The 21,660-nt window shown below is 57.5% G+C and overlaps 9 protein-coding genes across 9 annotated transcripts; 5 read left to right on the top strand and 4 right to left on the bottom strand.

Moving 5' to 3' along the window:
• Nucleotides 1-357: 357 nt before the first annotated feature.
• On the top strand, nucleotides 358-4,148 carry GLOTRDRAFT_91125 (uncharacterized protein; the record flags this gene model as incomplete). Its single annotated transcript, XM_007864326.1, has 7 exons — nucleotides 358-440; nucleotides 530-632; nucleotides 686-742; nucleotides 801-857; nucleotides 911-3,103; nucleotides 3,173-3,307; nucleotides 3,363-4,148. 7 exons carry the CDS (start codon nucleotides 358-360, stop codon nucleotides 4,146-4,148), a joined length of 3,414 nt encoding a protein of 1,137 aa, XP_007862517.1.
• A 90-nt stretch (nucleotides 4,149-4,238) lies between these two features.
• GLOTRDRAFT_103575 (NAD P-binding protein) lies at nucleotides 4,239-5,100 on the top strand (the record flags this gene model as incomplete). Its single annotated transcript, XM_007864325.1, has 2 exons — nucleotides 4,239-4,893; nucleotides 4,949-5,100. The coding sequence occupies 2 exons, from the start codon at nucleotides 4,239-4,241 to the stop codon at nucleotides 5,098-5,100; spliced, it is 807 nt and encodes a 268-aa protein (XP_007862516.1).
• An 819-nt stretch (nucleotides 5,101-5,919) lies between these two features.
• On the bottom strand, nucleotides 5,920-6,633 carry GLOTRDRAFT_109757 (uncharacterized protein; the record flags this gene model as incomplete). The annotated part of the gene is made up of 1 exon (XM_007864324.1): nucleotides 5,920-6,633. A coding segment is annotated over one exon (348 nt), but the record flags the coding sequence as incomplete, so codon positions are not given.
• Nucleotides 6,634-8,925: 2,292 nt separating this feature from the next.
• On the bottom strand, nucleotides 8,926-11,720 carry GLOTRDRAFT_91123 (uncharacterized protein; the record flags this gene model as incomplete). Its single annotated transcript, XM_007864323.1, has 10 exons — nucleotides 8,926-9,073; nucleotides 9,171-9,208; nucleotides 9,319-9,446; nucleotides 9,489-9,571; nucleotides 9,703-9,767; nucleotides 9,814-10,231; nucleotides 10,281-10,573; nucleotides 10,762-10,811; nucleotides 11,039-11,123; nucleotides 11,256-11,720. The coding sequence occupies 10 exons, from the start codon at nucleotides 11,718-11,720 to the stop codon at nucleotides 8,926-8,928; spliced, it is 1,773 nt and encodes a 590-aa protein (XP_007862514.1).
• A 346-nt stretch (nucleotides 11,721-12,066) lies between these two features.
• Nucleotides 12,067-14,873, top strand: GLOTRDRAFT_109755 (uncharacterized protein). The gene is made up of 5 exons (XM_007864322.1): nucleotides 12,067-12,390; nucleotides 12,494-12,644; nucleotides 12,756-12,831; nucleotides 12,883-14,235; nucleotides 14,416-14,873. The coding sequence occupies exons 1-5, from the start codon at nucleotides 12,074-12,076 to the stop codon at nucleotides 14,484-14,486; spliced, it is 1,968 nt and encodes a 655-aa protein (XP_007862513.1). The 5' UTR covers nucleotides 12,067-12,073; the 3' UTR covers nucleotides 14,487-14,873.
• A 428-nt stretch (nucleotides 14,874-15,301) lies between these two features.
• Nucleotides 15,302-17,300, bottom strand: GLOTRDRAFT_55687 (uncharacterized protein). Its single transcript, XM_007863712.1, has 3 exons — nucleotides 16,465-17,300; nucleotides 16,282-16,368; nucleotides 15,302-16,229 (listed from the first exon to the last, which is right to left on the bottom strand). The coding sequence occupies exons 1-3, from the start codon at nucleotides 16,958-16,960 to the stop codon at nucleotides 15,526-15,528; spliced, it is 1,287 nt and encodes a 428-aa protein (XP_007861903.1). The 5' UTR covers nucleotides 16,961-17,300; the 3' UTR covers nucleotides 15,302-15,525.
• A 282-nt stretch (nucleotides 17,301-17,582) lies between these two features.
• On the top strand, nucleotides 17,583-17,998 carry GLOTRDRAFT_125865 (uncharacterized protein; the record flags this gene model as incomplete). Its single annotated transcript, XM_007864321.1, has 2 exons — nucleotides 17,583-17,750; nucleotides 17,822-17,998. 2 exons carry the CDS (start codon nucleotides 17,583-17,585, stop codon nucleotides 17,996-17,998), a joined length of 345 nt encoding a protein of 114 aa, XP_007862512.1.
• On the bottom strand, nucleotides 17,872-19,742 carry GLOTRDRAFT_55686 (uncharacterized protein). Its single transcript, XM_007863711.1, has 6 exons — nucleotides 19,344-19,742; nucleotides 19,137-19,284; nucleotides 18,753-19,090; nucleotides 18,529-18,687; nucleotides 18,391-18,466; nucleotides 17,872-18,333 (listed from the first exon to the last, which is right to left on the bottom strand). The coding sequence occupies exons 1-6, from the start codon at nucleotides 19,717-19,719 to the stop codon at nucleotides 18,264-18,266; spliced, it is 1,167 nt and encodes a 388-aa protein (XP_007861902.1). The 5' UTR covers nucleotides 19,720-19,742; the 3' UTR covers nucleotides 17,872-18,263.
• Nucleotides 19,743-19,939: 197 nt separating this feature from the next.
• Nucleotides 19,940-20,791, top strand: GLOTRDRAFT_136406 (uncharacterized protein; the record flags this gene model as incomplete). The annotated part of the gene is made up of 5 exons (XM_007864320.1): nucleotides 19,940-20,159; nucleotides 20,212-20,230; nucleotides 20,288-20,338; nucleotides 20,402-20,462; nucleotides 20,551-20,791. 5 exons carry the CDS (start codon nucleotides 19,940-19,942, stop codon nucleotides 20,596-20,598), a joined length of 399 nt encoding a protein of 132 aa, XP_007862511.1. The 3' UTR covers nucleotides 20,599-20,791.
• Between the last annotated feature and the right edge of the window lie 869 nt (nucleotides 20,792-21,660).

Below are 21,660 nucleotides of genomic sequence, written 5' to 3'. Positions count from 1 at the left end.
TCCGAGCTGTTCGCCGCTAAAGACGAACATGGCTAGGAACGTCACCAATTCCTATGATAGATCGTTACCTGGTCCATTGTTAGATACAGATGGATGCATCCGACGGATCCACTTCGGAGGCATCGTTCTTGTATGCCCGGATGCAAGACATCCAGACCAACTTGCACACATAAGTTCGCAGCCAGGATTGACAGATGCCTCTCCGTACGAGAAGAGGTCGCGCATATATGTGTTCACTAGCAGTGAAAGAGGGGTATATGAGGGCGCTGGTTCACAGTAGCAGAATAGACCGCGCTACGAAACCTCTGGTCAAAGGGATGCTCTGGCAGATATGGGCGCGGCATCTTAGATGTCATCATGATCATCTTGACCAACTTGGAGCAGGGGCATCCAGCCATACGCAAGATAGCAAAGCTTTTCTTCACGATTCCACAGGCCTTGTAGATGGGACTGAGCTAAATAAAGTCTGGTAGGGACATTGCAAGTGGTAGACAGTGGCGGGAAACTGTGGCCACTATTAGGGTGACAGGGTCACGACCACGTTACCAGTACCGCCATGTCACACGCCCGCGTCTGCGTCCGATCGCGCGGCTGACCCGCTACCTTCCACCGCCATGGCATATCTCGGTCCTGTAAGTCAGCCGCTCCCGATGTACTATAAGGCCTCCTGTACATCTTACTCTAGATATATCCTCCTCTCTCATGGACCCCTCCAACCGGCGAGACGTCCTTCCCCAGTGTCGTAAGTCCATCTGTTGGTTGGGTATGCTAGTATGGATCTGTATACTCTTTCTTGACAGGAGCCTGCTGAAGGGACGAACGTATCTACTACACTGGAATGTCAAAAGCGGCAAGAGGTAAGTTCAGGGCCCTTGTCTGACTGAAAAATCCCAATTGCGCATATATTCAGTGTCAGTACGGGTCCGGAGCTGTCGCTTTACCTGCCCGACCCTTTGAACTGCCTGTCTCGAGCTCAGAAACTCAGGGATCTGCGAATAGCTCCGACGACATCCTTACTGCAAATACCGTTCAGTCTGCCGTAGAGGCTGGGAGCCACCAAGTTGACTCGTGCTCGAGGCTTATGGCCGGTTCTGATGACACCGTCGAGCTCTATTCTACTCCTGCTACAGGAATCTCTGGCTCAGTTACCTCGAATACTACTGCAGTATCTTCTCAGCAAGAGTCACTTGTGCTGCGGACGCCTTCTGAGCTCGAGGCGGTTAATGAAGTTCCGGAGAACGCCAGTATCGTCTCCGGCGGGCTACCTGATGAAGTACAGACGGTTATCTTGAAGTCTTCTGCGAAACCGTTACTAGAGGAGACTCACGAGTCTATTCATGTGGGCCAAAGGGCTGACGACGAACCGTTACCACCGCATACGTCACCGGAGCCAACTATTGGGCCTGATCCGCGCCCTGGGTCTGTGTTTTTGACTGCTCCTGCCTATCTGCTTCCTCCAGACCAAAGCACTATTGTCGCTACCACCACTGATGGCCCCGAGAAGGTCTCTTCCAGCGCCTCTGAATCGTCTGACTCTGGCCCTCAGGCTGCTGATCAGTCACAAGTTAGTGCGCATACACCCACTAAGAACTCTCCAGGACCGAGTCTGCATGCTCCCTCTCCCTCTGCTCCCATATCATTACTGCGCTATGCGCCTACGATGCTTGCTGATTCCAGCTTATCTATCTCTTCAAGCTCTTCGTCTGCTGCTATTCACTCTGGCGCCGCTGCTCCGGTGTCTATTGATGCTTTGTCCTCGGCATTTCCTCCCGTGAATTCCCCTGCTGTTACTGACAACGATTCTGCTCTTCAACGTACCGAGGGTGCTCCAGCGGATCTTCCTCTGCTTACCCTGCATGCCGCCTCGGATGCGCATATACCTGGTCCTTCGGATGTCCCTCCTGATGCGCACTCTGAACTTTCGGCGCATATAGCGACCTCTGTATCTGTAGATCTGGCAACTTCTCGGGAACCGCCACACGCCTCATCTGGGAAGCCTGTAGCTTCTGTCCTGCCGGTGTCACCGTCTTCTTCATTTCTCTCGACGCCTCCTGATATAGACGCCTTGCCTGCGGATGCACCCCCTCGTCCTCTGGACCTATGTGTTTCTTCTGAAATCTCAAGTGCTTCATTCTCGCATGCTGCTGGCCCCGTACCAGAGAGTACTATTGCTTTATCTGACGATCGTACTGCTACTGAACTACCTGCTCTCCCTGCTCCCCTGCCGCCCAAGGAAGCGCATACTGATTCAACATGTGGTATAGAAGACATCGCGCAAACCGAGATCGCTGAACGTTCTGTACTTCCAACCGCTATGGAGCTTCACTCGGACCTGGATGTACACTCTACTGATCCTGCTCGTATCGGACCTGACGACGGTACCGCACTTTCTCCCGCGCAATTATCTGAATTTGCCCTTTCCGACTCGGTTACACCGACGAATTGTCCTGTCCCTGTGGTGACTGTTCCAGAACCTGCAGTACCTCCAGAGGCCGCGACCGAACACTTGCATGCTCCCGCCGCTCGCCACTCGGACGAGGCTCTGGAACTTGTTTCTCATTCCGTCCCTGCTGCTGTCAACGCGATCCCGGCGATACGCGGCCCTGGAAACAAGGACAGTGGACTCTCCTCTATCATCGGTAATCAAGGCACAGGCGAAAGTATAGACTCGCACATATCCCGCACCGAGGACAGTGTCGATGTCACCCCCGCTGTGGAATTCGAGATAGACGAATCTTCTGCGTATCTGGTCCTCGACCTCCCGCAATCCTCGCCCCCGCCATCTTCCAGCCCTCCGGCCTTGTTCACGTCCCCGCCTATGGTTTTCGCAAGTTCCTCAAGACCCACTAGTCCTATGGACCTAGACGGGGAACCCAAGATGAAGAACAGCTTGCGTGACGAAAAAATAACCTTTGACGTAGCCGATGAACACTATCCGCTGATACAGGACGAACAGCTGGAGGACAGAAGTGCTCCAGCCTTAAATTCGCCGGCGCCGTTGTCCCCACCTTTTCCAATTCAGGAGGCTTTGGTACCGCCTAGCTCCCCGCCGAGTGCGGTTGCTCCGTTTACTTCCTCGCCTCCGAGTTCACCTGCGCGATCAGTACGTCCCACCGCCTGTTTGTTCCCCTTTTCGAAATTCGTACTGTGTTGATTACTCCTTGAATTGCAGCCATCTATGTACACGCAAAGCTCACCTCCGAGGAGGCTGGGCAAAGAAGGGGAAGAAGATGAGAAGGATTCGAGTGTTGGAAGGAAGAGACGGCACGGGAGCGAGGAGCTCGAGGACGAAAGGGCAAAGAGAGCGGTATGTCCCTCGACATAATGCATGTCGGAGGAAATCCAGCTGATAAAATTTAAAGAGAATTGAAGGGGACAGGGCCGCCCCGAAGAGGTTGACGGTGCAGGGCCAGCGGAGGGAACTTAGGAAGCTGAAGAAACCGTTCAGGAGCCCAGTGATCATCGGCGGGGAAACACCGAGCGGCGAAGATACCAAGGGTAAAGAAAAGCAGAAAGGTGGGGAAGCGCGAAAGGGTCAGCATAAGCAGGTTGAGAGGGTCAAGCGAGACGCAGCGAGCTTGGAAGCGGACGCCGGACGGAAGAGCACCAAGTTCGCGGTGTCGAAGAGGGCTGCGGGGCAGTTCAAGTCGCCGCTGGCTCCGACGGCGCCCGCCGCGTCGTCTTCCAGCTCGCTCCTTCGCCCGGCGGCGGTCAGCGGCGTGCGCCTGACGCCGACGATCCAGTCGTTAGAGCGGAAGCTGCAGGTGACGAAGCGCGCGGTGAAGATCCTCGAAGACGGCGAGAGAGACGGGTTGCGGGACCTGGCGAAGAAGTGGAGGGAGGTGGGGAGGGATGTTGCGTGGGAGGTGTGGATGCTGGTGAAGGATCAGGTCAACAACGGAGACGGCGCGGCGGGGAGTAGCGGCGGGTGGGGATACGACGGGCAGAAAGAGTATGGCTGGGATAACGAGGCGGGGAAAGGGGACGAGGACGGCGCGAAGGGGCGATATGAGGTGGAGGAGGAGGAGGAGCGGCGGGAAGAGACGATGGGGAGCATGCTGAGGAAGATGGGCATTGCGCCGGAGACACTCGGCTGGGACGATGACAGGGAAGAGTGGGTCGACGAGTGCAACACGATCGAGACGTGATCGAGCGATGACGACGCGCGTCAGCCACCGCCGATCGCGTCCTTCACTGCATTCAATAAATAGAATTCGCATACCCCCTGGCTATATTTGATGCCTGCGCCGTTCATCCTCGTCGCGCCTGCTTCACGGGGCATAGGCCTCGGCCTCGCAAGGCACTACCTCCGCACAACCTCTCTTCCAGTCTACGCGACCCACCGTGCACGCTCGCCTTCCTCTGTCAAAGCTCGCATCCTCGATGCCCCGCACTTGGACAACGTCGACAAAGACAGGCTCAGGCTGCTCGACTCGCTCGAGCTGACCGACGAAGCGAGCATCAAGAACGTAGCGGACAAGCTCGCTGCGGACCTCAAAGAACGAGGCGGGGACGACCATGCGGGCTGCATCCACCGCGCGTGGTTCTGCGCGGGCATCCTCCACCCGGAGAAGCGCTTCGAAGACCTGGACAACGGCCAGATCCTGCAGACATTCAAAGTGAACGTCGTCTCGCACTTGCTCGCGATGAAGCACTTCTCTCGCTTCCTCCCGCCGCGCAACTCTCCCAGCAAGGAGCAAGCGAAGTGGATCCACATCTCCGCGCGCGTAGGATCCGTGTCGGACAACAAGACCCTCGGCGGCTGGCCGAGCTACCGCTGCTCCAAGGCCGCACTCAACCAGGCCATCCGGACGTTCGATCTGAACTTGAAGACGAAGAAGCTGCCGGCTATATGCGCGGGCATACATCCCGGGACGGTGCACACGGACTTGGGTGAGTGGTTTGAGCCTCACAGAAGGTGCTGACTGCCATGAGAGAAACCGCGTAGATGGAGGTGCGTTCTGGCACGGACCCGACCCTGCGCGGGGCAAGTTCGAGCTTCCTGACGCCGTCGAGCGGATAGCGCGAGTGGTCGAAGAGTTGGACGAGCACCAGCGAGGGAGGGTGTGGGACTGGAAGGCTGAAGAGGTGCTACCTTGACCTGTAGTGCCTTTATCCCAGAGCAGGAGACCAGAGTAGGAAAGTACGCCATGTATCGGCCTCTCCGGAGGGCGATGTGACTTTTGTGACTTAGCCGCCCTTGCTACGTGAAACTGCTCCGTGACCACCGTCCAGGCCTGTTCTTTCGACCGTGTAGCAGGCACACTTGGGGCCATGTTTCAGCTTGTGTTGATGGTCGCGCGGACCACGGAACCAGCAATGGTAAGGTGGGGCCTGTCCTCGGTGCATTTGCGGCACCACCTGCCAAGGTGGGCGCTGAAGCCGGCCACAAGAACCAGCCGTGGTGATCGACCACTGGCCCCCCATCCGCAAGGACAAGTCGCGCGGGGTACAGCGCGGGAGAACCGTACCAGCGCGAATTCAAGAGTCTTCGTCAAGTACATTTGAACACTGTCTGTTATACAAATGGAGCTGACGAGGGCTCTTGTCTGCGGAGAAGATGTCTGACATAGGCGTACGGTTGTGACGTCAGGTGTGGCATGTCTTCATTTTGAGTGCTGGCTGCCACAGAGGCAAGGCCGTGGAGGGCGAGGATGCTCCGAGGAGGGGAGAAGTACCCACCATTTGAGATGAGACAGCCTGGAACATCAGACAAGCAAAGGAAAAGGTCCACACCGCCCGACAGCGGCTGCCAGTGACCAAACGTACGCCCGTCACTCTGCAGCACAATGTCTGTTTCACGCCTCGCCCGAGGACGGGGTGAAAGCTGGGGAACGTGTCGACCACAGTATACATGAGCAGCGTGGCAAACGGCAGCGCCACAGTCATTTCAGGGATGACCGCTATCCCATGGGGTCTAAGGTGTGGCAGACATCTAGACTATTCGGCAGCGGGCGCTCACCGCGAGCGGCCAACCAGGTAGAGACATCGTTCGTGAGGTCATACGTCGCTCTGCGGCAATGGGAGCAGAGGTCGAGGGGTTCCCTCTGCGTCTAGGCCCTCTGGAACAGTCGGACTGCTTAGAGGTGCGTGGGGGGTTAAAGCAGAAGCAAAGAGGAGGTCCTCTATCCTACTGAATGCTAGCCACCAATGGATGCCACCTGCCGGTGAGATCTCCCGTTCCACTGTCCGCCAGCCTGAAGGGAGGAATCAAAACGGACCCGATGTCAAAGCGGCTGACAGACGAGTCGTCCCAGTTTGCGCCAAAAGAGCAAGACGGCGGCGTCAGAGCAGAAGATGCCATTGACTGGACGGGCGCGGGAGTGAAGACTCTTCTAGGTAATGGGAAGCACGGTGACGGATCTCCGCGCCCGGACTGGAGCCCTGACACGACGTAGACGACAATGTGCTTGATGCCGGGCAGGGAGGCGTTCGTGAGGCACGGCGACTGCGTCCTACACGTAGCCATGCTGTAGTAGAGATAGCGGCCCCTTTCACAACTTGCTGCAAGGAATAGACCAAGCCAGATACGACCTGAGAGCTAGACACTAGCGTCCATAGGCCAGAAGAAATGACCGTAGCAGAAGAGAGGGTAAGGAACCTGGTGAGGAGTGCGCACCGCTTATATGCCGCTAGGCGGCGGCTGACGTCCGAATCCGAATAACCCCACTCACGCTGATGGTGACGCGACAGGATGGGAAAGCTGGGCGTCAGCCGCCGCAGACGTGACGTCTAGGCATCACGCTTCGGGAGAAACGACGGCCCGTCCACGACGACAGGTAAGTAAGGCGCATACGTCCATCAGGCGGGCGGAGACGTACGACACGACGCAGAGGCGCGACTCGGTGACCCAGCACCGAGGCCACGTCCATTCTGGATGTCCACCGACGCAATCTGCAAACTCCTCTTACTGCAAGATTGCATGATGCAACGGCTGAACACCCAGGCTGCGTGGCTCAGCCGAAGTGCGAACACAAGTCTCGCTGCCCCGGACTCTATCTTCCAAATCTGAGCGGAACGGACGTACTCAGAGGTGCCTTGCCGATCTTGCGGAGTGCCTAACAAAAGGTGATACATCCCACTGTCGGGATTGCCGGAGCAGAAGATCAGGATGTATCTGTCTATCAGCTCTTGTGCACTGCTGGGTGCGATCAAGGAGGGATCATTGTTGAAGTCTATTCAAGTTGCTGTGTGAAACCAACCGTGGATCACTGTTAAACTTGGAGCAGTGATCATCAGTGACGCCCGAAGAAGAACATATCCGACGGCACGTTCTCTTGAAGATAGCCTTGATCGCAGTGAATGAAGGCTGAGAAAAGTGCGAAAGGCTGGCTTACCGCGGTACGTCCGGCGGACGAGATGAGTGATCGTTGCATCTTTCGAAAGATAGGCCCCTATGGAGTATCCGTGGTATTACGTCCAGTCGAGGCTGGATCACCGTTAGATCCGCGAATACGATTCGATAGTTTGCATGGACCGAGTACCTTGAGAGAACAATGTCCCTACAGGGTAGATTCGGCGGAACGGCGGTTGGTGAGCGATGTCTGCGCTGAAATTCATTTCTGACCAATAGTAAAGAGAAGATACAGTACCTAAAATATTAGCCGTGAGCGTCTTTAACGCTCTCAGAGAAACTGGCAGGTCGAGTGCCAGTGAGCCATCGTTGATTCTCGATAGAACAAAGGAAATGTCTCCTCTGCCAAGTGGTAAACTAGCTGTTAGACGTTACACCTAGTTCATGGGAAAGATTGTCCGAGTTAAGAAATGATATTCGTGATAAGAACAAAGGCTCCTCCAACACTCACTGGCGGGAAGTGTCCGAGTCCGAGTTACGAACAAAAGGAGGGTCGAGACCCAGCAAGTAGACCGTCGGTAGTGGAATGGTGACCATCTTTGGCCCCCACATTGAGAGAGGGAGACTGAATTGGCCGCGGGAGGAGCAAGGACGCGGCGGCAGCCAATGAGTGATCAGAGCTGTCTGTCCATCTTCTGATCAGTGCGCTCGGGTCAACGCAAGTGATCGAATCACGAGGACTTTTATCGCGCACAAAGGCAAGTCAAATCGGTTCCCCGGCTGAGGTTGGGGTTTCCTCGGCCAATGCTAGGCCGGCTCAGAATACAAGGGCTCTAGCATACGAGGATGCCGGACAGAAGCTTATTTACCGCCGCTGACACTGAGCACCTAGCAAAAATCAGAGTTACTGAGCAGCACAATTGAAAGACGCACCACAAGGAGATACAGCCGTCCGACTGATTCTCATCATCAGCCCAACACGATCTCGGATCACATCAACCTACCAGGTATCTTCGTCCTTGCTCCTGTTGCATCACCGGGAGCGTCAGTCAGCACACCCTAATCGTCATCCTGAATAGAGCGAGCCACGGTAGTGATTCCGGCGAACAATTGCAACAGTAACAAAGGGACAGTTGCAATTCGCAATCAAGCATGCTGTACAAGACGAAGACTGGTGCTATGGCGAGGATAATAGCCAGTGGCCGGAGTGATAGGCCAGCCGATTATTGGATCCGAATGTGCGGAAGCAAATCCTGTGACTGGTGGCGTCCCGTAGTGTCACGCGTCGCGATTCATTAGCGTCTGGGTCGCAGCTCCCTCCGGACACACTGACGCGTCGGTGGGCGTCCTCTGCACAACACAACTGAGCGGGCTGCATTCGTTCATTAACTTACTGAATCTACCGGAACTTGCTTGTCCTCGGTAGATAAAGCGGACGTCTTTTGATATATGGTCACGGCATTCCTTGGATCTGACAGCTTCTTAAGTTACCGGAGGCTGCTAAAGCGCGTAATTTGACGTGCCCTCCTGACTATTGCTGGCTCTATGATATAGTAAAACTTATTTCACCGCTAGTTATATTTGCATAGAGCCGCATTCAGCACGAGGATGGGGGGACTCGATTCTCACAATCAAGCACGATCAAATAAGATCCATGCTGGCCGCGAAACTAGGAAGGTGCAATCAAATATGCTATTCGTGCTGTTTATGCCAGGCGTAGTGAAATCTAAGTCAGATTGAAGGAAGCTCGACACTATGAATGCCGGTAGTTCCGCACAGCTACACGACGCCATGAAGAGGGCATGCAATCTAATCTCTATTGAGGGAAGGATTTGCATGGCAGGACAAGATTCCCTGAGACGTTTACACGACTGACGGCGGAGCTTCTTCATCGCGGTTAGGACGCCACAATGGCTATCAGATAAACATATGCGAGACATCTTTTACGAAGGAAATCGGACAAGGTATGGAATACACAATAAGTTGTCAGAAGTATCCAGTCCCTGAACGAAGGAATAACTCACACGACACGCAATCAGGCAACCCCGTCCCAGCTGCATGCCTGTGGCGTTCCCTCCCTGAGCGACGATCCATTCAGGCTCAAACCCATCTGAATATGAATACGAATCCTCGTGCCCGTCTGTCTCTCCGTCTGTCTGTCCAAAACTAAAATACGGCCCAACCCAACACGTACCGCCCACGATGTACTTGGCACCATTCCTCTCATACAAGCGCGCGGACCGACCGATCGAGGCCCGCGCCGACGCGATCGATGATCTTGATTGAATGCACTCTTGCCAGAGTGGGACGGCGAGGCAGGTGCAAAGAGCAACCGTATTGCGCAAAACACTCACGCCCCGCAGTCCCCGTGTCACGCCGGGCCGCGTGGGCGTGCTATGTTCACGTACCCGCTGTATGGACCAAGGGTCCTTTCGAACTTTCTTTCGCGCATAGTGCCATTCCCGAGAACGGGCTATCGGATTTGCTAGCAGTGAGACAACAAGAAAAGTGGGGGATACCTTCGGAAAATGCCTGCGCGAAACGAGGGACAGGGCGTCGAGACTCAGAAGGCCGGCGGCAAGGGAGTGCAGCTGGTTCTGCAGGCAGGCGCAGCTGCATCCGGGAAGCCAATGGAAGTCCGAGCGAGGGCGCACTAGGATCTGATCGCAGAGGGCGTAGAGATCGAGGGTCGGTGATCGCGGATGACACTGCGCAGCCAGGTATCCCAGCACGAAACAAGCAATCGCAAGCACAATAACCACCAGCGCCCCAGACAGTGATTCTGCAACCGTAAATCCCCCGCCCATTTGCAGCCTGCTGGCCTTTTCTGGAGGGAATATGATGGAATACTGCTTTGACAGGTTTCTCGACTTCTCGAGAGCGCGGGCGCGGTGTATATGGACGCTATTGCCGAGGAGTTGGGGTGCGCCGGATTCTCTAGCGGGTGGGACGTCGCGAGCAGGGCGACGGGGATTTGCCCGATTACCTGGTTGGACTGCACGCGCCGGCGTGGGGGCCCTTATGTATGTATGTACGTGTAAGTTCGCCGGCCTTGACGCGTCCGCGAATAAATGACGTGGACGGGTTCGGACGCCCCGTCGGGCGACGTGCATAATTAATGAATTTTTCGAGACCAGCGGACATGCGAGGGTGCTGCGAGAACGTCCGCGTCCAAGCCCTTTCGAGAAGAGAGTGATCCGGCGGGATCCACGGCTTCGAAGCTGAGCCCTCCGACCTGAGTTCCTGGTAATGCAATGCGGACGCTTTCACTACTATCACCTTTGTTTGCAACATCAAGTCTGTTGTTGTCTGTGAGCAAGAGCATCCCCGAGTCAGTTGATTACAGGCAGCAGGAGCACTGACACCTGGGCTCGGATTGCTCCAGGAAGCCTCTGGGAAGTCTATTAAGGGAGAATCGCCCAAAGAGGAAAGAGGGGCTTCTGATGCAGAATTCTTCGAGATCTGACGATTCGGGCAAGGCCAGGCGGGGGTAAAGGATTCGACGTGTCTATTGCAGCTATGAAATGAAGTACATGATGGGGTGAGACAGCAACACCATCTGGGCTGATTCACGACGCGTCGTATATCCATCAGCATCATCGCGGGCGTCACTGATACTATGCACACAATCATGATTGGGATTTGCCAGCTGGAGATACGCGGGGAAAGGCGATGAGTGGAGGAAACCAAGCAGGATAGTGGGGCGGGGCCCAAGCCGGGGCTGAGTACAGCCAACGCACGTACATAATTGGTAGCCTCGTGTTCCATGTCCCGCCGCACAAAGTGTGAGAGCGTGGACGCGACTCGGAGGAATGGCCGAAGGGATTGTCTGGAAAGCGGGTGAGCGGAGGGCATGCATACAAATATGATGTAGTTGACGAGAAGGAGCGAAGTCAGGAGACAGGAGGTGAGTGCGGTGCGTCCGAGGTGGGAAAGAAGAGAAGACGTGAGCTTAATATACTTCCGTGTGCGAAGCCACAGATCCAAGAAAGTGACGCAGGGTGCCCGAGGTCTCTGGCGCAGATGAGTTGCATGCTGGGGAGAACGAATGTGCCGGGGGGGCTGAAACAGGACGACGAGCAGGGCGAGACGCGATCGAGGGAGGAGGGGGAGGGGGAAATGGGCTGGATAAATCGTGGATAACTTGGTAGATAGTTCGCGGAATGATTTCGAGGGCGCAGGCTGTAGCGAAGCGGTGCAGATCCATCAGACGGTGGCGGCTCGCGTGGATGCCAGTTGAGTGCATTTCTCCGCTACGCAGTCCGGCGAATTTTGGGGTTGTGGGCCGGAGATTAACCGCAGCGTCGCATACGGCCGAAGCCTGGTCGCTCGTGCGGTGGTCGTGCAGACTGCAGAGCTGATCTCGCTGATGTTGCCACAGCGCCGTCCATGCTCTGCCGTTCGCAGACAGCGGTAATGCAGCCATGAGAGCATCTCACGTTACGATTCAATCTGATTTTGGGATTCCAGAACAAGCATCGAGATCGTCCCCCGGCTATTTTCGACCCGCCATGTGTATGCGATAAGTGGTGCGGCAGCCAATCACAGCCCTGCCAGCCCCGGCCCCCCCCGTTACGTTATTTGTCGGTGTTGACCGTGATCTCCACCGGTACAGGAAATGATTATATAAATCTGATTTAAACCTTGTTTATATCCACGCTCGTTTATATTTATATTTATCAGGCGTGCTTCTTCGCCCTCTGCTCTGCTCGCGCCTCCCAACCAGCCGTCCGCGTCCGTTCTGCTCGTCCTCGTCGTCCCACCCGTCCCCGACGCGACATGGCAGACCTCTACCCGCCGTCCACCTACCAGGTCCGCCCCCAGCAGCAGTCCTACCACCGCTCCCAGGACGCGCAGCAGTACAGCCTGAACAACGACATGGTCTACCCGCCGTCCCTCCTCTCGACCAGCAGCTCAAATTCCAACTCCAGCTCCGACCAGAATTTCGACGCGTCCCAGTCCCCTGCAAAGTCCCCCGATCACCAGAGCCAGTCCCAGCAGCCGTCCCAGCAACCGTCACAGCAGCCTGCCACAACAACAAAGGCTGAACCGACGACGGGCAAGCCCCAGGCGACCTTCCTCACGAAGCTCTACGCGTGTGTATTATCCCCGTTTTCTCCGTAATGAAAATTCGCGTCTTATCGTGCAATCCCCATGGTTCTCCTTTGTGCCTCTGTACCATGTCCGCGCCGCATCCAGCCTGCTCGAACGCCCCGAAAACCATCATATGATTAGATGGGATCCCACCGGTGAACACATCATCGTGGAGAAACCAGAACAGCTAGCACTGCACGTACTCCCGAGCGTCTACCGCCAGTCGCGCTTCGCCAGCTTCTCCCGGCAACTAAACGTCAGTACACGCCTTCTCTTCTTCTGCGCCTCGTTCCTGGCTACCTTTCCTCCTTGTCAGTGTTCTTCATGTTACTTACTCCGCGCCGCCTTCGCGCGTTTCTGTACCTAGATCTATGGCTTCATGCGCAAAGTCAACCTTCGCAACGTCGATCCCGCCATCGACGACCCCGACGCTAGCACATGGTGTAAGTCGAGCCTCCTATTCACAGTATGATCGCATCTAACGCTGTGCGCAGCGCATCCAACCCTCAACCGCCACTCTCCCCCCGAAGTCGTCGCCAACTTCAAGCGGCGAGTGCCCCCTCGTCTCCCCAAGCCGAAAAAGCGCGACAACGACCCGTCTCTCATGCAGCAGGCGCCGCGATCAGCAATCGGGCTCGCATCCAACTCCGTCCCCTTCAATGTTCCCTCTTCCTCATACCCCATGGCACCAGGCAAGCCTCTCTCATCACCTTCTTCGATGGGACGTCAACGAGGCTTCTCAGCGCCAGGCAGTTTCACGCCTCTCAGTCAAGGCGGTGCCGCGGCCGCTGGATGGGGCTCCAGCTACCCCCACGCCAGCCAGCATCATCAACATCACAGTGGTCATCACGCGATGCGCAGTGCACTACCTCCGCTCACTGTGCCGTCGGATCCCCCTGCCATGTACACCCACAGCCCTGGCGGGCATTATCAGATGAGCCCGGCTGAGGAGAACGGTCATGGCGGTCAGGGCTTCAGCAACTTGCCGAGCATGAGCCCGTATGGGAGTGCGGGGAGCCAATACCCGTACAGTGATAACCAGGGCTCGTGGAATGGGAGCCCCGCGGGCGGTCAAGGAGGAGGCCACTCCGGCAGCTTGTCAAGTCTGTTGAACCCGAGCAGCTCGAGTGGGTATTCCCCCGGTGGATACCACAGCTCGTCCTCCGGCCACCATCAACAGCGACCCACCATCAATACGAATTATTCCGGAAGCCCGTACTCTTCTCTGCCGACCGCGACCTCGTCATCAATTCCCTCACCCGATAGCCGACCGAATACGGGTTATTCCGTGTCTTCGATGAGCTCGATGCCACCGTATGACGAGGGGTACAACTCGCGTCCCGGATCAAGCGCGCATCGGCCAGTCTCGCCTAATGGCTCGCGGCCGAATAGCAGTGCGGCCGGGAAGAACTACCATAACGGTGCGAGCCTCTCGGTTCGCAGCTCGAGGGGTCGGCGGCACAGCCAGGCGATGAGCCCGTACCCCTCGCCCTACGACCGACCATCCACGAGCCCACAGCCACACGAAGAGACTGGGGGCCATAGCATGCAGCGGGTACGAAGCATGATTGCATTGCCGAGTCTGCAGGACACGTACTTCAACCCGGCGCAGGGTGACTTTGCATACTCGGCGGGTGGGGATGGGCCGATGGACAATGGTGGGCACGCACCGCACTCGAGCCACGGGCATTCGAGTCACGGTGCGGGCTGGCATGGGTATGAGCGGAGTGTGCGGCCCTCGACGAGTGCGAGTAGCTTGAGCGCGACGAGTCATGCGAGCAGCGCGGCTGCTACGCCGCCTGGGACGGGTGTTGGTGAGGGCTTTGCGGAGACGGACGTGAACCGATGTGAGTTTCTGTTCTCTTCCTTGCGTCTGCGTTCTTGTTCATGCCCCGTCTTCTCCCCCGCGCCCTTTCTCTGCCGTCAGATCGGTGATCGTTTTGCGGATGTAAACTGACTCGCTGACCAAAGTCTTTCCATGATCCCTCTCCTCGCTGGATTGTACCCCGCCCTGCCCGACGCTGCAGTCTCGCCCGACTTTGGGTTCGTGCCGATGAACGAGCACCTGCCGCACTACGCGAAGGTCGGGGAGATCTGAGGCGGACGATGAAGATGACTCTCAAAACTGTGTATATGCTCTCTATCCCCTGCTGCGTCTTTTCCTCCCGTGGAGTCCGACCCCTTCTGCTTTGTTCCTCTTGCCCGCCGGACCATAATATTTGGCTGTTCACCGCTCTCGCTCGTTTGCCGGAACGTTGTCACCTTTTTTCCCTCGGCCCTAATCGCGTCTGTCTTCGGTGTGCTATCTGCGTTTGCTTTCATGTACTACTCGTCCCTCTCCCTTTGCAGGTTCACTCAAAAGCGGTATACCAGGCTTGTGTGTGCGGTTCGTTTATTGTCATTGATACCTCTGCTCGGTTGATGTTATCCCTTGTGTACGCGTATACCATTCCGTTGTTATCCGCTGTGTGCTATCAGAAAGTGCCTATAACGCGTCCTACGATGGTCGGTAGCGATGGCATGGTCGACGGTAACGTGTCACGCCGCTGTGGGGCTCCCACATGGGCGGGACAGGTTTCCTCATCGAGGTGGAAGCGGAAGAACGAAAGGAGAGGAGGGCGATCTGAGATCACGCCCAGAGCGTGTGATCGATCGATCGAGATAGAGTTGGTTTATGGGGTTCGGCGTCCTCCCCGAGAACGCGACGGGGCGAAGCCGAGCACGTCCCCGATCAGAAGCTTCGACGGCGCCGTTCTGTTCATGTGTGACAGCGCACACGGAAGCCCCACCGTGCGAATGTTGTGCGACGCTACATTGTCCCGTCTTTGGTGGGCAGTCGTTCTGGAACGACTTTGTACATGTAGGTGATGTACATGTAGGTGATGCATATGTTGTACGAAGGACCATCGTCGAACCAACTTGTATTCCACTATACACTACCTTGTACACATTTAAAGATCGCTTGCTAAGTATAAGAAAGATAGGCGGACCCCACCAGGGATCGGCGAAATGTCCACGCACGCACAGGCGCACCTTCAGATAATAGCGACAAAAGAAAGAGTAAGTAAGAGCGAGAGCGAGAGAGCACGACAGAGACAAAGATAATACACCGTCCAGTCCGATCTGGTCAATATCAATCAGAGTCCGATAGTCTCCTCCTCGCGACGCGACGAGTTCCAGGAGCTCCCGGGCAGGGGGATAGACGTCCGAAACGGCGACTGCGCCATGGGCTCCGCGTCCTCGTCCTCCGCAGACAGGAACGCGACGCGCTCTTCGCGGTTGGCAGACGGCAGCCCGTCGTCCTCGTCGTCCAGCTCCTCGTCCACCGCCCTGCGCGCGACATACGACAGATAAACGAGGATCGCGACGCAGAGCGCCACGCCCGCAATCGTCGACACGCGGCCGAGCGCACTCGTCCCCTCCTCCGCCCTACCCGCGCCCTCCTGCTCATGCAGGTGATAACTCGCAAACGAATGTATGCTCGACCCAATGCTCGTGTGTATCACCACCTTGAACAGGCTCAGCGCGGTGCACACCGCGTACGTGCGCAGCGTGAGCGTCGGCGCCGCCGCGAGCAGGCAGTTCATCACGTTGTACGGGTACGGCGCGAGGCGGATGAGGAAGAGCAGCTGCGGGCGCTTCTCGATCGCGCGCACGACGCGCCGGATCGTGCACGTCTGCGCGAGCCAGCGCGTGATCGCGCCGCGCAGGAACGCGCGCGAGAGGAGGAAGACGCTCAGCGCGCCCGTGAGCGCGGCGGTGTAGGATATGACGGCGCCGGTCCAGGGACCGAAGGTGTAGCCGGATAGGATAATGAACGTCGAATATAGTGGTACAGGAGCTGGGGAGGCGTCAGCTGTGGCCTCGCAAGGAATGCGTGCACCGTGACTTACGGAATGTAGTGAGAAAGATGAGGAAGAAGAGCACGGCGTAGCCAAAGTACTCGTCCTCGCGCAGCCAATGTGACAGCTCATCGAGACCTGTGCGCCAGAAATAACGGGCATACTATCAGTGCGCTGGATTCTCGGAGCAGGATGGTATATGAATAGAAGAGCGGGAGCAAAGGGATAACGTACCGTTGAAAACTTCGGTCTTCCAAAAGCTGATAGCGACGACGAAAGCCAGACTGGTGATAGCGTACAGTATTAGTGGGAGCCATGGCTTGATGAGATTATGTATCCGCCGACCGTGGGGGCGGGTGTAAGTAGATGGAGAGCGCGTCGGGACGAGGATCAGAGGTGCGCCGTGGTGGGGGGAGCGAGGATAATGGGAAGAAGGATGCGAAGGAGCGTGTGGTGAATGGGGCCGAGAAGGAAACGCAGAGTGCGACGCAAAGGACGGCTCGACCGGCGTCTTTTCGTCGTGCGTGTACAGGGGATGCGAAGCGGTCGCGGGTGTGCGCAGCGGGATGTCGGTGAGCGGCTCGCAGCCCTTCTCGGACATCGCGTCGGACGCGTCCAGCTCGCGCCTGGGCGAGTGCAGGCGCTGGGGCGCTGCCGTGGATACGGGCGCTGATGCGCACCTGTGCGGGGTTGATCGCGAGCAGCTCGCGACGGGGGCTTGTGTGTCCATGGCTCGTAGTATATACGGGGAAGATGCAGGTAACAAGGTCGCCTCGGTACCGCGCGATAAGCGACTCTTTGGATAAAAAACGGATGCAGCCCAGTCCAGTCCAGCTGGTAAGGTCGCTTGAGACTGGTGTGTATCCTGTGATCAGGCTGCGTTTGGGCCCTGCGGTCGGGTTGTCTGTAGAGACAAGCGACGATGGTGGAGGGGGCAGGCAGCGGGGAAGGCGGACGAGAGCAAGGAGAGGCGATTAGTGCAGACGGTATATAACTTAGGGCCGCTAGCAGTGACAGGTAATTCAGGGGTGCTACTGCAGGGCGGAGACAGAAATTTCGAGAGATCCCACGCCACTATCAGGTCCCTGCGGTCCGTCTGGACCTACACCGCTCTATGTATCGCTGGCAGTTCTGTGTTTGCTTTGCGTTCATCGCGTAGGTTACCAGCAGATATACCAGCGTTCATCTGCGTGCAGTGCTATAGAGCAGTGTATTGCTGTGGCTCCGGAGCGAGGACCAGCCGGACGCTCCGAGACCCGGAGGCCGACGAGGTTGCACGCACGATCATCTGCTGCCCCCGGCCCGTTAGCGCTCTCATTCAGCCACCGCTGTGCTAGTCTCCAATGTCTCCCATGTCTCGCCTCTCCTCGCTTTCCTCGCGCACACTCGCGTCCACCGCCCGCCGCTACAGCACGCACGACGCGTCCTCCGCAAAGACCAAGTCCCCGCACGCGCAATGGTACGCCGACGTTGTCCCGGCCATGATCCCAGTCGCTATTCTCGGCTCTGCTGTCTACCTCGTCCGTACCGCGCACGTTCTCTTTGCTTGCAATGTCTAACCTAAACGTGCGCCCGTCATGCTTGCTTGCAGAGCCTGCGACTCGCGCAGAACCACCTCGCGCACGAAAAGTACCTCGACGAAGCCCGCGCGCGCGTCCGCGAGCTCGAGGCGGAGGTCGACGCCCTCCGTGAGGCGCGCCTTCGCAAACACGACCACACCCCCTCGACGAGTAGCCTCAGCCCACGTCGCTGGTTCTCATGGGGCTGACATTTCGTCCCGCATTACCCGTGTCGCTTTCCCATCGGGATAATGTCGCCAGCCACGCGCTGGGCCGTGTCTTCAAGGGTTGGGCTTGAACTGAATATAGCCCAATGTAGATCCAAGTATAGTCTAAGCCCAGAGCAATAATAGTACAGCACAGTACGGGGGTACGAGATACGAATTAGAGGGGGGGTAGGACGGGTGGTGGTTGCGATGCGAAAGCAAAACATGCGGAGGAATCAAGGGGTATTTGGATATCACTTTATCATAATCATAATGTCAGACCAGCGCTGAGCGTCTTGACGAGCGCATTTTTATGCCGGTCGTACAACTTCGCCGTGCTATGTACGCGTCCCATGTCAAATAGCACGTCAAGCCAGAAAAGGATGCGCGCGCACCTCAATGCAGCGGCTGTCAAGCCCGTGAGCGCCTGCATAGGCGCCTTTGCGCGCTTGAACTGGAATACATCGTACGCTGCACGTAGCAGAAGTGTTAGGCGTGCGCGGGCGCGGACAGAGCATAAGGGCAAGACGCACAGACGAAGACGAGGTCCATGAGCAGCTTCGTTCGCGTCACTTGCAGCCAGTACATCTTCTGGTTTAACCGCTGCAGCTCCGTGTCGTCGATCTTCGTATTCGTCGGCGTCGACTTGGCCGTCGCGCCCGACATCGACTCGGCGTACAGCCTCGATTCCACTAGCGCGTGGCCGTCACAATATCAGCATCCCCCTTGGATGAGTTAAACGGGAAAAGGGACCGACCTTCCCGCTGGTGCTGGCCGACCATCGCCATCTCGACGTTATTCTCCACCAGCGCGGCGAGCGTGCTGAGCAGCCAGCACCAGTCCGCGAACCGCCCGGCGCGCTGGCCGGCGCGGCTGCCCAGCAGCCCGAGCTTTGCGAACGTGTGCACGTCGTCGGCGATGCCGTTCAGCAGGCCGAGGAGGACGAGCGGCGGCGCGTGCAGGAGGCTGTGGAGGATCGGTTTTGGTTTCGGTTTGCTCTTGGAGGGCGAGGAGGAGTCGAAGGTGAGGGGCGCGGCTTGTTGCGCCTGGATGGAGGTGAGGGGCTCTAGCCAGTCGAAGAGGATGAGACACCGCCTGCGGGGTGGTTAGCGCGGCTCGGCGCGGAGGGGGGCAGGCAGACCTTGTCAGCGAGAAGCCGGCCACTGTCCGCTCGAGCCGCTTCACGAGCTCGAGCTCCCATGACGGGCGGCCGCGCTTGCGCATGAACCCGCTCGCCATCGCCGTTGTGTGGAACAGGAGGTAGACTTTTAGCGAGTACTGCATCAGTTTCTGCGAGCGTGTGGCGGTCAGCGCAAGCAGCGGGCAGAGTAGGGGGCACGAGCACGCACGACCGCCTTATCCCGCCCCACCGTCGTCTTCAGCATCTCCCGCCAGATCTCCTCGTTCCGCACCCTGCCCGCACGCCCGCGCTCCTCCTCGGCCTCCACCACGTCCTCCTCCTCCTCCACGTCGACGTTCTGCTCCTCGCTCTTCTCGGCGTAGTTGTACTCGGCGGTGGGGTACACCTTCGCGCCGGTGTTGTTCGCGATGATGGAGGTGCGCGGGGTGCGCGGCGGGTGCGAGGAGAGCGGGTTCATCTGGAAGGACGTGGCGGGCACCTCGAAGGACGAGGGGTAGAAGCTGTCGTCGCGGAAGGACGACGTCGAGGCGACGGACTCATGGCGCTCGCGCGGGTGGGGGAACGTGACGGACTCGAAGGACATTCTGCGTTATGTATACTGCACTGCGTACGAGTGCCTTCGACTCTGAACGCGAGAGTCGAATGCACTGCAATCAAGCGCCCTTCCCGCGTGGCGGACAAACACGGGCCAAACACCGCGCCCGATTTCATTCAGCTCATGGCTCAGCGTCGCTTCGTCGGACAAGACGCTGTACATGACCGCCTGCTAGACGCGCTCTCGCTGGGCTTACACGACCGCCATCATGGTTAGCCTCGACCAGTCCGTGCGCTCCCCCACCCCCCGCTCGCAGGCCGCGTCGCCCGGCCCCCGCCCGACGTTCGACGCGGAGCTGCTCAAGGCGTACATGAAGAAACTGCTGCAGTCGACGCTGCAGAGCGCCGCGTGGCCCGGCGCGAAGGACCGCGCGAAGGTCAAGGACTGGATGAAGGAGATCGGCGAGCGCGTCAAGGAGCGCATGATTGGTGCGTCCGTCTGCGCTTGCGCGACACCCGGGACATCTGACGTGTTCTGCAGAGATCCAACCGCGAGGCTTGTGAGTTGCTTGGATTTTGCGAGTGCTCTGCGTGCACCCTGCTGACTCGCCCGGTAGTAAGTATATCGTACTGACCCAGATTAACGAGAACCTGGGGCAAGGGGGGCGGTGAGTCTCGAGCTTGCTTCTGGAAGCCGCGCACACCAATCATGGACCCTTGACCGATTGCAGTGCTGACATGGTCTGCCACTGGGAAGACTCGGACACCGTGGCGCAGGAAGTGTTCTTCAATGTACGTCCTTCCCCCCCTCGTTAGCGTACTCCCGGTGATTCATTGGCGCTTCCTTCTTGTCACGCATGCACCCACGCGCGTATTTCAGGACTCTATCGTATGTATATGCGTGGCATTTGCCGTACGGGTGGCATAACACTGGTATCGCAAGCTTATTTGTGGGACGTCCATCATCATCATCACCACCTTCGTTTTCCGTTCATCAATCGTGGATACCCGGCGACGACATAGTGTATGCAGAGATACCCGGAATAATGAACATGCCTATCCGTTTGAATGGCGTGGAGCGGGTGTGCGTACAAGCATGCTGCGAGTGAGTTCAATCTATGCGGGGGGACCTTAGTGGTCGAGTCTCCCGCGAGCTGGTGGCACTTATCTCCGTCTCCGCCCGCCGACAAAGTAATTGCGGACCGGTGGACGGTCGCGCGCTCCCATGCTATGTCCCTGCGCTAAACATGTTCCACAAACCTTGTTGCGCATATGGTATGTCGAGCTATCTCGAGTCGGTAGGCACCCGCTCGCCCCTTCTCCCGATGCAGAGGATTGACATAGACTCGCGTTCCAGGGTGTTCGCCGACCGCACGCTAAGTTCACCGCGGAGGTGCTTCTCCATTTGCTTTCCTTTTCACTGCTGCTTTCTTAGCTCCCCGCCTCGCGGGTATATCCGGGGACATAATTACTGTCTATACGTCAAGATAATGTGCAGCGTCCCGATAGCCCGAGCCCTCGCACAGACGAAGATAGTTTAGCTCCGGTGAGAATTAATCGCGCCATGGAACATATGAACGCGGGTCCGACTCTAGTGCAGTACCACATCGCAAGGTTGCCTCTTTAATCATAATACTGGAAGAGACCGGGACTGATAATCTTCGATAGTGCTTCGGTTTGCGGAATCAAAGCTCCACCCCATGGGCAAATGCCCATGGTACTGGCTCCGAGGCATACAATATGCGCCCCCACGCATGCTGCTCCCGTGTGAAGCCCTCTCGAAGGGCGCACTTCTGATTAGGTGACGAAGATCCGGACCAGTCGAGGACAAATCTCGGCGGCTGTCCTGCGTGCCATAGGCAAACGGCGCGTCCGTCGTGAGCCGGCCTGCGGGATGTGCTACGCGTTTCTCAGCGCGGTCGGCCATGCGTGCCCCTAACTGATGAGGAGCCAGAAGGAAGGTTCTGATACGATGTTGGGTCTGTGAATT

Source organism: Gloeophyllum trabeum (assembly GCF_000344685.1).
Source record: "Gloeophyllum trabeum ATCC 11539 unplaced genomic scaffold GLOTRscaffold_00002, whole genome shotgun sequence".
Taxonomy (NCBI): Eukaryota; Fungi; Basidiomycota; class Agaricomycetes; order Gloeophyllales; family Gloeophyllaceae; genus Gloeophyllum; species Gloeophyllum trabeum.
The sequence above is the reverse complement of the archived record's forward strand: the minus strand, read 5'-3'. Positions and strand labels throughout refer to the sequence as shown.

What these genes read in the sequence shown, in the direction of transcription:
- GLOTRDRAFT_55686 (XM_007863711.1), bottom strand. Translation starts at nt 19,719, where the DNA reads ATGTCCTTCGAGTCCGTCACGTTCCCCCACCCGCGCGAGCGCCATGAG. An exon ending in GCCGGCTTCTCGCTGACAAG is followed by an intron (nt 19,091 to 19,136) that starts GTCTGCCTGCCC and finishes ACCACCCCGCAG; the next exon opens with GCGGTGTCTCATCCTCTTCG. An exon ending in TTGACAGCCGCTGCATTGAG is followed by an intron (nt 18,334 to 18,390) that starts GTGCGCGCGCAT and finishes ACGCGTACATAG; the next exon opens with CACGGCGAAGTTGTACGACC.
- GLOTRDRAFT_109755 (XM_007864322.1), top strand. Translation starts at nt 12,074, where the DNA reads ATGGCAGACCTCTACCCGCCGTCCACCTACCAGGTCCGCCCCCAGCAG. An exon ending in GCTTCTCCCGGCAACTAAAC is followed by an intron (nt 12,645 to 12,755) that starts GTCAGTACACGC and finishes TTCTGTACCTAG; the next exon opens with ATCTATGGCTTCATGCGCAA. An exon ending in GGAGACGGACGTGAACCGAT is followed by an intron (nt 14,236 to 14,415) that starts GTGAGTTTCTGT and finishes CCGACGCTGCAG; the next exon opens with TCTCGCCCGACTTTGGGTTC.
- GLOTRDRAFT_55687 (XM_007863712.1), bottom strand. Translation starts at nt 16,960, where the DNA reads ATGGACACACAAGCCCCCGTCGCGAGCTGCTCGCGATCAACCCCGCAC. An exon ending in GAAGACCGAAGTTTTCAACG is followed by an intron (nt 16,369 to 16,464) that starts GTACGTTATCCC and finishes TCTGGCGCACAG; the next exon opens with GTCTCGATGAGCTGTCACAT. An exon ending in CATCTTTCTCACTACATTCC is followed by an intron (nt 16,230 to 16,281) that starts GTAAGTCACGGT and finishes ACGCCTCCCCAG; the next exon opens with CTCCTGTACCACTATATTCG.